Source organism: Juglans regia, chromosome 7 (assembly GCF_001411555.2).
Source record: "Juglans regia cultivar Chandler chromosome 7, Walnut 2.0, whole genome shotgun sequence".
Lineage (NCBI taxonomy): Eukaryota > Viridiplantae > Streptophyta > Magnoliopsida > Fagales > Juglandaceae > Juglans > Juglans regia.
In genome coordinates this window covers 49,072,038-49,085,584 of record NC_049907.1, presented here as the reverse complement: position 1 = coordinate 49,085,584, position 13,547 = coordinate 49,072,038, and the positions used below count along the sequence as shown (strand labels likewise).

The following is a 13,547-nucleotide window of genomic DNA, read 5'->3' as shown; positions in this document are numbered from 1 at the left end:
ATTTAACAACTTGACGAACCACATTAAGCTAACATCAATTTATGAAATTATTTTTATATAATTTTTTTGTGATTGAAGTATCTCATTGTCAAAATGACGGAGTAAGTAATATGCATAGATTGAGAAAATTTATCAGAAGGTTTATGTTATGTTATTTTATTTATTTATTATTATTTATTGAGGTTAGTGAAAATAGCGAAACCCATTGGAAATATATTTGGGAAGAAAATTATTTGAAGTGTTCCCAACTTTAAGCACGGCCATGCATGCTTACAAGTCTCTAATATTTCATGAAAATGAACTCGAAATAATCGATTTTCTGCCTTGTAAATACATTGTACACCAAATACTGGATAAGGATGGACGCTTTAGGTCCAGCTACAAAATTTACATCGGAGGTGAGATTCAAAATCAGATCATTTCACTTACAACTCACCAAACCACAATGTTAGTCCATGTCTCTTATTTGGATGCGAGCGTCCAGAAATTCAAAATAAATGATGGCGAGACAGCAAACCAACTCATAAATGCCATGGCTGTTGCAGTCTCAAATCTAGTGCAATGGTTCTGTGCACAATCATTCAGATCATTCCCAATAAGGACAGTGATACCAGCAGATGCACAAGCTGCAGCAAATGTTAGTGTGGAAGTGATCTGCAGTTATCAATAAAACAAAAGAAAAAGAAGGTAAATTAGGGAAAGAAAACCATATTTCCTGTTGGTAAATAAATAAACAGACCATCATAAACGAAAACACACGTATTGATATATCCTATGATTCGCTCATGAGTCTAAAGAAAAGTTTTGCTTGTTTCTAGAAAATTATACTGGTTTTAATAATTGGACCAAAATAATAGGATTGGTCTTGTTTTAACATTCAGAAACCAAGTATGGTATGGATCCAGATGCACCATCACAATCACCAAGCCGTTAGGCAATAGAAACACCATGGAATAAGAGGTTAGCACGCTGAGCACCAAAATAGACATGAAAAATGGATGGAACAAGAAGCAGCCTCTATATCTCTGAGGGTGGGATGAAGAGAAACTAGTTCAAGCAGATTTGGCAGATGGAAGCCGATACAGACACTAATGTTAGAATCTCAGTTCCCATTATATGCTCATAAATAGGTAAAGAATTGATTAATCGTCCATAAAATCACTAGAAGTCATATAAGATGGGGGTGAAAACACAGGCTGGAAACAAGTTAAGGATAAAAGATAACAGGACCAATAATATTAGCCGGTATCTGAAATTTTAAGAATTTCACAAAGGCACTCAACGATGGCATGTTCCCCCATTCAAAGGAATTAACCAAATTTGAGAGATCTCCTGCAAAATTTTTCTCACCCCATCACCAATTGCAAACAAGCTGACAACTCTAGGATTCCGGAAACGGCGCTTTACTAAAATGGCATATACATCAAGAATGGCTAGTGTGAGGCTCCATAAACTCTGCAGGCTGACAGCAGCAACGAGATAGCTGGCACACAAAATACCATAAAACCTGTTTATGCTTTGAGGTGAGAAACCAAGAGTATGCGATTGAAACCACGCACAAAAACTAAAAACAGCAAAAATGCCTTGCAAATTCTTACAGACAGAACAGATCAGACTCAAAAGTCTGTATTTTAAACAAATGGGTTGTTCCAGAAACCAAGTTGAGTATACTAAAGTTGGATATAATAGAATACCATCAATTTTCCTATAATAAGCATACTTAAAAACCAAGCAAGTGGAATTGATCCAAGAACTATGAATTCTGACATTGACTCTTTCTTCCAACTTCAAGAGAAGAAACTGTCTGCTGCTAGTCACTTGGCCGCCTACTAAATCTAGCTCCACTAGCTCCATCCTAAGCCCAAAAAGCCTCCCCTTCTGATTCAGCCCCAGAAATAGCCCATCTTATATAGTTAATAAGGCATATTTTCCTTTCTAGCATAAGAATCTAATAGTGGTAGAAATAGAAAGCCTTCTAAAAAATTAACTTCCTCGTCGGAAATAGTGATCTAGAAATGGCTAAACAAAATTAATACTTGATTGTAATAAGCATTGGTCATATCAAAATAGAGAAATGGAACAGTGTATTATTCAGTAAGCTATAAACACGAAAAAGCCCCAATCCATAAGGAGACCCAGTTCCCAATTCCAAACAAACACCCAATAAATTCCAAGAACTTGTTCTATCAGAAAAAACAAAATCTAGAAAACGAAATAAAAAGCATGAAAAGAAAATAACGATGGCTGCGGGTACCAAAAAGCAGTGACGGAAGGGAAGTCGCTGGTGGTGGCCATGACGCAGAGGGCGAGGAGTGCAAAAGCGAACTGAGAGAAGCGGAGGGCGAGGCCACCGGGAGTACCGGGCATGCCCTGGATATCCTTCATCCGCCCTCTGGGCATCGCATCATTGGCTGCGTCAACCACCGGTGGAGCCTCTACCGGGTGCACCGCTGGGCGGATCACGTTCATTGCCTGTTTTTTTGTTGTTTTTTTTTTCCTTTTTCCTCTCGCAAAACAATACGCACTCCTATACCATTGGATGAACGAAAATATCTTTATTTACTTAATTCGAATCTCAGACATCAAAAGCTGAAGCCCCTCTCTTTCTTCCTGAGATTCTCTTCCAGACACAGAAATGCCTCTGCTGCTTTTGGTGGAGAAAGTGGGAGGTGGTCGCCTTTTGGTTCACCTCGACTGCTTTGTGCAGGCAACGACGTCGTTCAATAAGAACAGCCAATCAATAAATAAGTTGTTATAAAAACTAAATAAATAAATTAAAGAGGCTGTACAATATAAATTTTTTTTTTATTTTGAATTAGATCGTCCAATTTTGCACAAAGATAAATAGATCATATAAGTTCTATAATATTTAATGGTATAAATATTCATCCAGTGTGAGATCCACATAAAGATAAATATGTCTATCTTTATATGTTAGATTATCTAATTTAATTATATAATTAAAAAGTCCTCGATTGTTATATAATATACCTTATTAACCTTTGTATGTTACATTTCCAAAACAAAATTTAAAAAACATTAAAATAAAATGTTATAAAATCTAATAAATGATTAACAAAGCATTTCAAACCATATCATTCTATTAATTTTTTTAAAAAAAAAATCTCAAAGCAGATTGTTTCTAGTTTTTTTTTTTTAAATGAGATTGTTTGTATTTATATTTATATTTAGACTTTTTTTTTTTCACAATTCCTCTCAACTCATCTCATCTTATCTTGTATAATCATTACAATTTTTTCAAATTCATATACAAAATAAAATAAACAATTTAACCTTTCAAATCATACAATAAAAATAATGTTAAATATATATATTTTAATAATATTTTATTTAATTTTTAATTTTAATCTCAATTAATCTCATCTCTATCTCATTTTATCTAAAAAAATAAAGAGTCATTATATTCTTATACAAGATAAAATAAATAATTTAATATTTTAAATCTTAAAATATAAATAATATTAAAAATATAAATTTTAATAATATTTTATTTAACTTTTAATTTTAATCTCAATTAATCACATTCCTATTTAATTTTATCTGTAAAAACAAAGAGTATATTCCGCTGGTGGATGTACAAGTGTTCAAAGGGAGCCATCCGCTCCGATCAGAACTGTTTTAATCCGTTGCCACGGATTGGAGAGCTGCATCAGGCCCAATGTCCCCGCGAACCACCTTAAAGGTAAAAAAACGTCTTACTCACCAAGAATTCGTAGACCTTCTTCCGAATTCTCCACCTCAACGACCTCCACCCAGAAGTCCAGAGCGACCACCCGACACCGTGCGTTTGATCTAGCAGTCACTTTGCTTAATTTATTCCGTAGGAAAAATATGAGACGGAGGCCCGGCGGAAGCTCTTCATCAAAACCCGAAGCATCCGCTGCTGATGATGAAGATGTTCAAGCCAGTGTTCGTGTGGAGAGCCGCCCTCGGAGGTCACCGGTTGTGTGGCTGACCTTGTTCTTGCTGATCATTTATAGCTCTTGGGCGGTTTATCACTACCAGTTCGAGAACTTGCCTCTTCCTCTCACTGCTGAGCAGGCCGGCAAAAGAGGCTTCTCTGAGGTCGAAGCCTTGAAGCATGTCAAGGCCTTGACTCAATTAGGTCCTCATCCCGTCGGTTCCGATGCTCTTGACCTCGCTTTGCAGGTTTTAGCACTGAATTGTGCTTTGTAAATTTGCCTTTCTATTCTTTTGGCTCGGTAGAATTTCTATCACACCGCCAAGACCAATGAGAATTTTGATTATAATTATGGATATTTTGTAATTATTTCCTCTATTTTGCATTCGTTTGGTTAAGATATCGGTGTAATGATACTTTTCTTTTACGCAGTACGTTTTGAAAGCTTCGGAGAAAATTAAGGAAACGGCTCACTGGGAGGTCGATGTGCAAGTGGAGGTTTTTCATTCGAACCACGGTGCAAATCGTCTGGTCAGTGGCCTGTTTAAGGGGAAAACTCTTGTTTATTCGGATCTAAATCACATCGTTTTAAGAATCTTGCCAAAATATGTATCTGAAGCAGGAGAAAATGCTATATTGGTCTCTTCTCACATTGATACCGTTTTCTCGACGTATGTTTTTCTTCATCTATTTTATCTCGTACTTCATCATATCTTTGCTAATTATCCATCGAGTTAGAAGAATGCGTGTTCCATATAGAAAGTAGTTTTTTTTTTTTTCTCGTGGTGAAATTTATACACGTGTAGCTATCAGACAGCACTAATTTCAGTATTCGCCACAGAGTTCCTGTGTCATCGGACAAACTTTAAAAACCAAGATTTTGTGGAATAAAATAACATATATCTCTGGACAATGGAGTGTTTGCGAGTAAATTGAGAGAAAGCCAGAAAATAAAAGTTCTGAGCATTTATGACATTTATTTTTTCTGAAGGAATCCATTAGAGGAATGTTTCCTATAAAAGATTTTGTTCTTGTGTATTGGATGAATATATACTTATTTTACTTATCAAAAAAAAAGATTTTGTTCTTGTGTATCTCTACTGTTTTTCCAAATTAATCCCACTGACATTTATAATTCACAAGAATATGTGAGCGATTCATATACAGCATCTCTTTCTTCTATCAATTGTTCTACCAGTTGATACGTTTCCCCAACTAATTGAAATTCTATTTCTTCATTTGTATCTTCAATTGTTGGAAACTTAGTCTGAGACTCGCAGAAGACAAGTGAAAGTATCTCTAAGTATATGAACACTAATTTATTAGCCAATAAAGAAAAGGTTTTTTATCCCGTAAGGATATTCCTTGTGAAACTAAAAATGAGATTCTAAGACCTATAAGATCATTCTTTGCCAAGATTCAAGAAGTTGCAGCCTACAGCCATTTGTCACCTCTGTTAGGAAGAAAATTTTATCAAGAGATGCTTACTTTTTCCCTCTGGCTATGTCTTTTACTATCAATAAAGTCTTAATTTTACTTATTAAAAAAAAAAAAAATCTCTCCCTCTGCTCAGTCAATGATTATCATGGGCAGTTACAATAGATGTTTCATATTCTCTGCTTTCTTTTCCCTTTCGATTCTTGATGCTTTAAGTTCATTTTCAGGATATATCCTTGAACTATGCTAAAGTCTACTTCATTACCTGAAATAAGCTTTCATGCATGTTCCAGGGAAGGAGCTGGAGATTGCAGTTCATGTGTAGCAGTCATGTTGGAACTTGCTAGAGGGATTTCTCAGTGGGCTGGATTTAGGCAAGCTATTATATTTTTATTTAACACTGGGGAGGAGGATGGTCTAAATGGTGCTCATAGCTTTATAACTCAGGTTGGAAGCATTTTCAACACATCCTCTAATCTTGATTTCCTTTTTCAACCCTTTTTTTCAGGTGCTCCAGTAATCTGGATTTCTTTATTTCATCCTCCAAGTTATTTGATTTTCTTACACATATTGATATGCGAGTACTATTCAGCATTGCCCCCACCTTGTTTTTGAGTACCTAAAACATTTATTGTACTGATCGAATTATTAATGTTGACTTTATTGATGCAGCATCCCTGGAATGAAACTATTCGTGTGGCTATTGATTTGGAGGCCATGGGTATTGGAGGGAAGTCTGGCATATTTCAGGTCTAGTTTGTGGATTATAATCTCCATATTGTTGCATTTTTCTATAGCCCACACAATAAGACTCTGCTTAACATAACTTTTATGGTTAGCTGGATTCCACCTAGATGGTTTCAGATAACAGTCATTTTCTGAAAATATCTATGTTGCACTAACTTGACTAAGCTGTGTAAGATGCAGCTGTGTGTCTGATGTCGAATACCGCTTCAATCAATAGGTTGGGTTTAGGTTCAATTTTTTGGAGAATGAGCAGCAAGGTAAGGGGATGGGATCATTGTCAGGGTCTTATGTTCTTAATTCTATCAAGTCTTCCCTCTTTTTACAGCAAATAGCAAATTGTTGGCAAAATTATGGGACAAAACATCACTGCTGAATTCTCGCGGTGTCCGGCTTCTTTCCTATATTTTCTTGAGTCTATGCTTATGTAAATACTGTTTTTTGGGTCTTTCCATTCAATTGATAAGATCATAAAAGGAACATAATAGAAACCATCTTGGAAACTAACAGAAATCAAGAGCTTGTTTCTCTTTCCCATTCTGAGTGCCAGCTATGGACAAGTTGGGCACATGTCCAGCCATGCCCCAATTGTGCTGCATCTTACATGGGTTCCTAACCTCTCACTGTGCAGATATGAGATGGTCATGATCATAGATAATGATGGACCATTGACTTTTTTTGAATGGGGCAAATGGTCTGATTGTTATGGCTGTACATTATGTATTGCTTTTTAACTTGCTACTGCTAGTAAGTAGCTAGGTATCAATTGATAGTTATATATATTTCCTTTTAGTTTTCAAAGGTTGTTCATCGGTCCCCATTATGTGCTTAGTGTAATGTATTTCTTTGTCCCATAGGCCGGTCCTCATCCGTGGGCTATTGAAAACTTTGCCTATGTAGCAAAATACCCATCTGGCCAAATCATTGCACAGGTTTGTAATTTTTGTTCTTGATGCTTTTTCCCCTGCTATTATCAATTTGGATGGTTTATGTGCATTTGTTCAGGAAGAATACTTAAGCTGAGTTACTTTAGGGTTGCAGGATCTTTTTTCTTCTGGAGCCATAAAATCTTCAACAGATTTTCAAATATACAAAGAGGTTGCTGGACTTTCAGGTCTTGATTTTGCATACTCGGATAACACTGCAGTATACCACACTAAGGTTTCCCTCTTGTTTCTTTTTCCTCTCTTTTTTGGTAAAACATATGCACAGTTCCTTTCTGCTTGTCATCATTTTACATAGAAAGTTCTATTTCATTTTTTGTCAAGGGATCAGAAAATACAAGAGCAATTGTTTATAGTTTTGTATGATAAAGAGCAATATATGCAACCATTTGTTGACTTTTGTATAATCTCACAGTTATCAAATCCTAAGATTCTGCAGCCCAATAGTTTGATTGTTCTTGAACTTTGACTTTGGTTGTGCCAAGGCCTTTTTTTTTATAAGTAATAAAATTTTATTCATAAAATGAAATAGGTGAAGCCCATTTACACAAGAAGTATACAAAAGAAACACCTAATTACATTCTAGGATTATGAAATGAAAACAAAAACTCATGAACAGTCCCTCCATTAAATACAATAGCTGAAAACCATTGAAGCAAGGAAAACACAAAAAGTTTCCAGATTTCCACTACAGTAAACTCCTTGTTGTTAAAACACTGCTCATTCATTTCCATCCAAATACACCACATAATGCCCAAAGGAATCATCTTCCACGCAGCTGCCACTTGAGAACAACTATGAGGCCTATTCCAACACGGCAAGTAAGTCCACCACTTTTTTAGGCATTACCCAAACCAGCCCTGCTCTACTAAACACACCATTCCATAATGCCTTAGCCACCTCACAATGTAAAAGTAAATGATTCATTGATTCATCATATTTCTTACACATTAAGCACCACTCCATAACAATCATGCCACGCTTTCTCAAATTATCAATTGTCAGAATATTCCCAAGTGATGCTGTCCAAATAAAAAAAGAAACCTTGGATGGCACATGAACTCTCCAAATACTCTTCCACGGTAAAGAAAAGTGATGGTGAACAGTCAACACCTTATAGATGATCGAACAGAAAACTTTTTACTCGCTGTGTGCCAAGGCCTTCCTTGGTCCTTGGGGGAGTTCAGGGGTAAGGAGCCGCTAGAAAACAAAATGCACAGTAGTTCTTGGTGGATGGCATGTTAGGTTTACTGTAGTGTGCAACATGCATGCTTTGGTGGGAGGGAGGGTTGTTAAGACATTATACCTCTATTTGGTAAAAAAGGGAAAAGAAAACTAAGCATTTTGAAACAGTAAAAAAGGGCCATAACCTTGTCAACGAGTTAAGCCTACTAAGTGCATTTGAAGCTCTGAAATACTCTCCTTGAAGGAACAAGATGCAAAAGAACTCATACAAGAATTCCTCTAGGTTGCTTAGAAAAAGAAAAAATAATATTTTCGTTAGATTTCTTATGTTGAATTTACTGAGTACCACTTGAAGTTTTTTCCTCATGCAGAATGACAAGTTAGAGCTTCTTAAATCAGGGTCTCTTCAACATCTTGGAGAAAATATGCTTTCCTTTCTGATCCACATTGCTGCGTCCTCTCATATTCCGCAAGGCAATGCATTGGACGAAGAAGAAAATGCAGGCCAGAATGCTGCCACGTTCTTTGACATTTTGGTAACTATTCTGCAGGATCTAATCGGTGTTCTTGGTTTAACCTTCATTTGTTTGCTTCTTTTTCCAAGTTTGCAATACAGTGATTCTAAGACTTGTTGCACTCTCAGGGGACATATATGATTGTATACCACCAACGTTTCGCAAATATGCTTCACAATTCAGTGATAATGCAATCGCTTCTTATTTGGGTTACATCATTGCTTATGGGAGGTTACCCTGCCATGGTTTCACTGGTCTTGTCATGTTTGAGTGTTCTTCTTATGTGGATATTCGCATTAGGCTTCTCTGTTCTTGTTGCCTTTATTTTGCCCCTAGTATCTTCATCGCCAGTGCCCTACATTGCAAGCCCATGGTTGGTGATTGGGTTATTTGCTGCACCTGCTCTTCTTGGGGCACTGACTGGTCAACACTTGGGTAATCATTTTCTTCAAATATATTTGTCCAATGTGTATTCCAAGAGAAAGCTGCTGTCACCTGCTATTCAAGCTGATTTGATCAAGTTCGAGGCTGAAAGATGGCTCTATAAAGCTGGATCTGTTCAGTGGCTCATTCTTCTCATAATTGGAACCTATTATAAAATTGGTTCATCTTATTTGGCTCTTGTTTGGCTGGTTCCACCTTCATTTGCATGTAAGTTGATATTTATAGCTACCATAACCTGGCCCTTGTTTTATTTTTGGAATGCTTGTTTTAAGACATGTGGGGCTCATTACGTTTTTATTCTAACTGAGCCGGTATGCTTGACCATCCAGATGGCTTGCTTGAAGCTACTCTTAGCCCAGCCCGTTTACCCAAACCGCTCAAGCTTGCAACACTGCTTATGGGCTTAGCTGTACCAATTTTAATTTCTGCTGGCATTTTTATCCAATTGGCTGGCACAATGATTGGGACTGCAGTTCGATTTGATCGGTACAGCTTATGATACTCTTGTCAATCTACAACCATGATGTGACTGTTAAAAGAGCAATATGCCTTTGAATTTTCTTACTTTCTTTTACCATGCTCTAATTGTTTGTTTAGCATGCACAGCTTCCATATGGAATGTATGAATCATTGATAACCCTTACTAGTAAATAATACCAATTGGCTTTATTACTTATAAAAAACCTTATCAATATTACCAATAATAACGCGTTGTTATGGCATGATCCATGTGAGATTTCTTTCAGCAAGTTAGCACATTCAAACATTACTAGTGAATATAGTGCATGTACCCTCTTTGGCATTTGAACTTGTATTATTCATTTTCTAGAATTTAGGAAATGATTGCTTACCCTGCTTGTATTTTCATGCAGGAATCCTGGTAGCACTCCAGAGTGGCTAGGCAATGTGATAGTTGCTGTTTTTATTGCTGTTGTCACGTGCCTGACTTTGGTGTACCTCCTTTCTTATGTTCATCTTTCAGGTGTGAGTTTCTTCATCGATTTTCTCTGTTGCATGTAACATTGTCATTTTCATTTGTTGGATGCCGCTATTGTCAATGTTAACTAGTCGGACTGCAAGTGGAATGCACTTTGCACAAATGTGGCTGTTTAGATCACTTGGAAACAGAAAAGGGCACGGGCTTCAGATGTCTCCTTAATTGAGAAATTGCAGGGCATGATATTGCATTTTGGCTTTAGAAGTTACAGGGCATCAGTTTTTACCTTGTTTTAGAAACTGTCTTTGCATTCTACACAAAAAATTAATAAATCTTGGTGGTAAGGATTGAAAGCTTCATTAGGTTGAAATGTATGATGCCCCCCCCCCCCCACCAAAAACATATTTTATCTGTTTCCTTTTTTCCCCTAAGTGGCATATTTTTTCCCCTTTGTTATCAAGTTTTAGTCATTACATATCAGAGACTGTTGTACTTGGGAATTATTTGTTCTAACACTATTTATGCATACAATTTGTCTAGGTGCAAAAAGATCAATTCTCATTTCCACTTGCCTACTGTTTGGCCTCTCATTAGCCGTCATTGCATCGGGTATTGTTCCACCGTTTACTGAAGATGCTGCCAGAGCAGTAAATGTAAATTTCCACTTGTACCTATTTTCTATTGTCTTTGCCACTTACATGTTTTTGTACTTTGCATTATGCGCACAGTACTGTCCTGTTTCTGCATCATTCGTGATCTATATGTAATTCTGTGCATGCACATGCATTTGTATCATATATACACACACCTATTGAGAGAAAAGAGTGATACATTTATGTTACGACAGCTGAGATACAAAATTGAGGGAAGGCGGAAAAGATTGGACATGCTAAGTCCCATGACAATGTCAGTTTCAGGTCATACGCATAACATCTTTGAGCAAATGAGTAGTTAACTTCCCCGGTTTTAAATTTTTTTATTAGGGAAAGGTTTTCATTATTTTCCTTTTTTTGCCAATTATGGGACCTAATATACTGGGCTTGGAGTACTGTAACTAAGTCACAGACATAACTAAGTCTTAATGGTAAGACTATGCATTTTCAACAAAAAGTTAGGGTTCTAGGCTCTTGATTCTCATTTTTTTGGGTGTTCATCTTTTCAAGTTATCATTGAATAATGTGGTCGTTGTATTAACTACTATCTGTCAATTGCTACATCATTCTAATTTCTCCATGCCTTTGGTCAATTTATTGCATTCTTTTGTATGTGTGGAAATTTCAAATAATTTATGCTTCCCAGGTTGTGCACGTTGTAGATACAACGGGGAGATTTGAGGGGAAGGAAGATACTAGCTCATACATCTCTCTGTTTTCTGTAACTCCTGGAAAGTTGAACAAGGAGGTGGAACATATTAAAGAAGGTTTCAAATGTGGCAGAGATAAAGTTATCGATTTTGTAACTTTTTCAGTCAAATACGGTTGTTGGACGAATGATGACACTGAAGGTAGGTGGAGCGAAGCAGAGATTCCCACGCTTCGTGTCGATAGTGATACCAAGAAGAGTGAAAGAATCACACAAGTTTCAGTTGATACAAAAGGTTCAATACGCTGGGCTCTTGCAATCAATTTGGAGCAAATAGAAGATTTTAAGTTCAAAGGTATGAGGGACTTTAATCAAGTGCGTTCTTTATTGCTAGCTAGCTTTGTTCTTCCATTCATTTATCCTATTTCTTTATTGCCCTAGAGAAGGCATTGTTATTCTGGATACTTCCATCATCAACTTCTTGCTCTTCCAAGCGGGAAGACCTCCTCCATGTTCAATTATCATGGCATTGATCTGTTTTGAGCTACCCTAGTTTCTTTTCTAGTTATTACTTTTGCTGCTTTTTTTTTAACTTCTGTGATACGCTGATACCTCATTTGTTGACAGCTAGCTTACCCAATGTTGAGGAATTGGTTCCACTTGGTGGCAAGAGCAGTGTGGATGGATGGCACATAATTCAATTTTCGGGAGGGAAGAGTGCACCTACTATATTTGACCTAACTCTTTTATGGAAGAAAAATGTTACAGGATCCGGTGACAAGGTGGAAGTGGGGAGAGGGGATGAGCGACCCCTTTTGAAGCTGAGAACCGATGTGGACAGATTAACATCAAAAACTGAGAGAATTCTTAAAAAGCTTCCTCCTTGGTGTTCCCTGTTTGGCAAGTCCACGTCTCCGCACACCTTGGCTTTTCTAACTAGTCTTCCCGTTAATGTCTAAGGACCTAAATTTCATTCCCAGTGTTGCATATTGTATTTCTACAATTGATTGAAACTAACAGTACAGACTACAGTCACATCACTCAGGACTCCTTTGGTTACTTAGTTCAGATGAGTTAAGATGTTTTGTTCAAAATTAAATAAAATATTATTAGAATATAATTTATTAATATTATTTTTATTTTGAGATTTGAAAATGTTGAATTATTTATTATATTTTGTGTGAGATTTTAAAAAAATTATAATGATGAGATAAGATGAGATAATTTTATATATCCAAACTGGGGCTCAATGTTTCAAGGGAAATAATGTATCCGTGGAAGAATTTCACTGACAGAAACTACAAAAAATGTGTTTTTTTTTAAGGAAAATTTTATACACCTTACTACCATCTCATTTTTATCACATTAAATAAGATATGGCACATTTATCACCATTAAATGATAATTTATTACATGTTTTTTTATTATCTAAAGGTGATAAATGTGTCACATATTACTTAGTATAATCAAAATAAAATAAGAGTGTAGTGTATAATATTATTTTTTTAAAAAACATTTATGTTTGTTTTTTTTTTAGTATTATATATTTTTTTTTTGGTCTTTTGTTTTTTAACACAAAAAATGCTTTAATAAATAAATAAATATGCTGGAAATCCTCGGTGTCCCTAGCAGCTTCCATGTTTCAAGGGTGAAAAAGCAAAATAAAAAGGTCAGGTTGATCTGAGATTTCTTTATAGATTGCGACGGGGAGATTTCTCTCTGTTTTCAAAAGTTTTTCTGTTGGCAGCCCGGTAGTTTTCTGTTATCCTCCCCTCTCCACTTCTCAATATCTGGTTTGTCGGGTTGGTTGTGTGGAGAATAAAATTAAAAGGGATAATGCTAGAGTCACTGTTGAAAGTTTCAATTGGGTTCTTTATGTGTTTTTTTTTTTTTTACATAAATTTTTTTAATATTTTTAAAAAATAAAATAAAATAATAATATTATTAAAAAATACTTTAATAATTAATATTTTTTTTACTAACTCTGGTGGGAAGATTAATATTTTTTTTTATTTTCTTTTACTTCATGATTTATTTTTTATTAAAAAACACTTCCTTAAAAGTTCTATAGTGACACGTGCGTGTCCACTGTGAAGTTGGGTCACCAATGGAGTGTG

At 35.9% G+C, this 13,547-nt stretch overlaps 2 protein-coding genes across 4 annotated transcripts; one reads left to right on the top strand and one right to left on the bottom strand.

The window, feature by feature from the left end:
• Positions 1 to 239: 239 nt before the first annotated feature.
• Positions 240 to 2,672, bottom strand: LOC108997013 (CASP-like protein 5A2). 2 transcript variants are annotated; one of them, XM_018973084.2, is made up of 3 exons: positions 2,255 to 2,672; positions 1,351 to 1,507; positions 240 to 654 (listed from the first exon to the last, which is right to left on the bottom strand). In XM_018973084.2, the coding sequence occupies exons 1-3, from the start codon at positions 2,467 to 2,469 to the stop codon at positions 463 to 465; spliced, it is 564 nt and encodes a 187-aa protein (XP_018828629.1). In that variant the 5' UTR covers positions 2,470 to 2,672; the 3' UTR covers positions 240 to 462. The 2 variants fall into 2 exon arrangements, with proteins under 2 accessions (XP_018828629.1, XP_018828630.1); XM_018973085.2 differs by having other exon boundaries at positions 1,351 to 1,483; positions 2,255 to 2,668.
• Positions 2,673 to 3,664: 992 nt separating this feature from the next.
• Positions 3,665 to 12,560, top strand: LOC108997106 (endoplasmic reticulum metallopeptidase 1). 2 transcript variants are annotated; one of them, XM_035692065.1, is made up of 13 exons: positions 3,665 to 4,170; positions 4,355 to 4,593; positions 5,653 to 5,806; positions 6,032 to 6,109; positions 6,961 to 7,035; positions 7,145 to 7,264; positions 8,604 to 8,768; positions 8,876 to 9,398; positions 9,521 to 9,677; positions 10,064 to 10,173; positions 10,669 to 10,781; positions 11,428 to 11,785; positions 12,058 to 12,560. In XM_035692065.1, the coding sequence occupies exons 1-13, from the start codon at positions 3,853 to 3,855 to the stop codon at positions 12,387 to 12,389; spliced, it is 2,742 nt and encodes a 913-aa protein (XP_035547958.1). In that variant the 5' UTR covers positions 3,665 to 3,852; the 3' UTR covers positions 12,390 to 12,560. The 2 variants fall into 2 exon arrangements, with proteins under 2 accessions (XP_035547958.1, XP_035547959.1); XM_035692066.1 differs by having other exon boundaries at positions 3,668 to 4,170; positions 4,355 to 4,453.
• Positions 12,561 to 13,547: the final 987 nt, after the last annotated feature.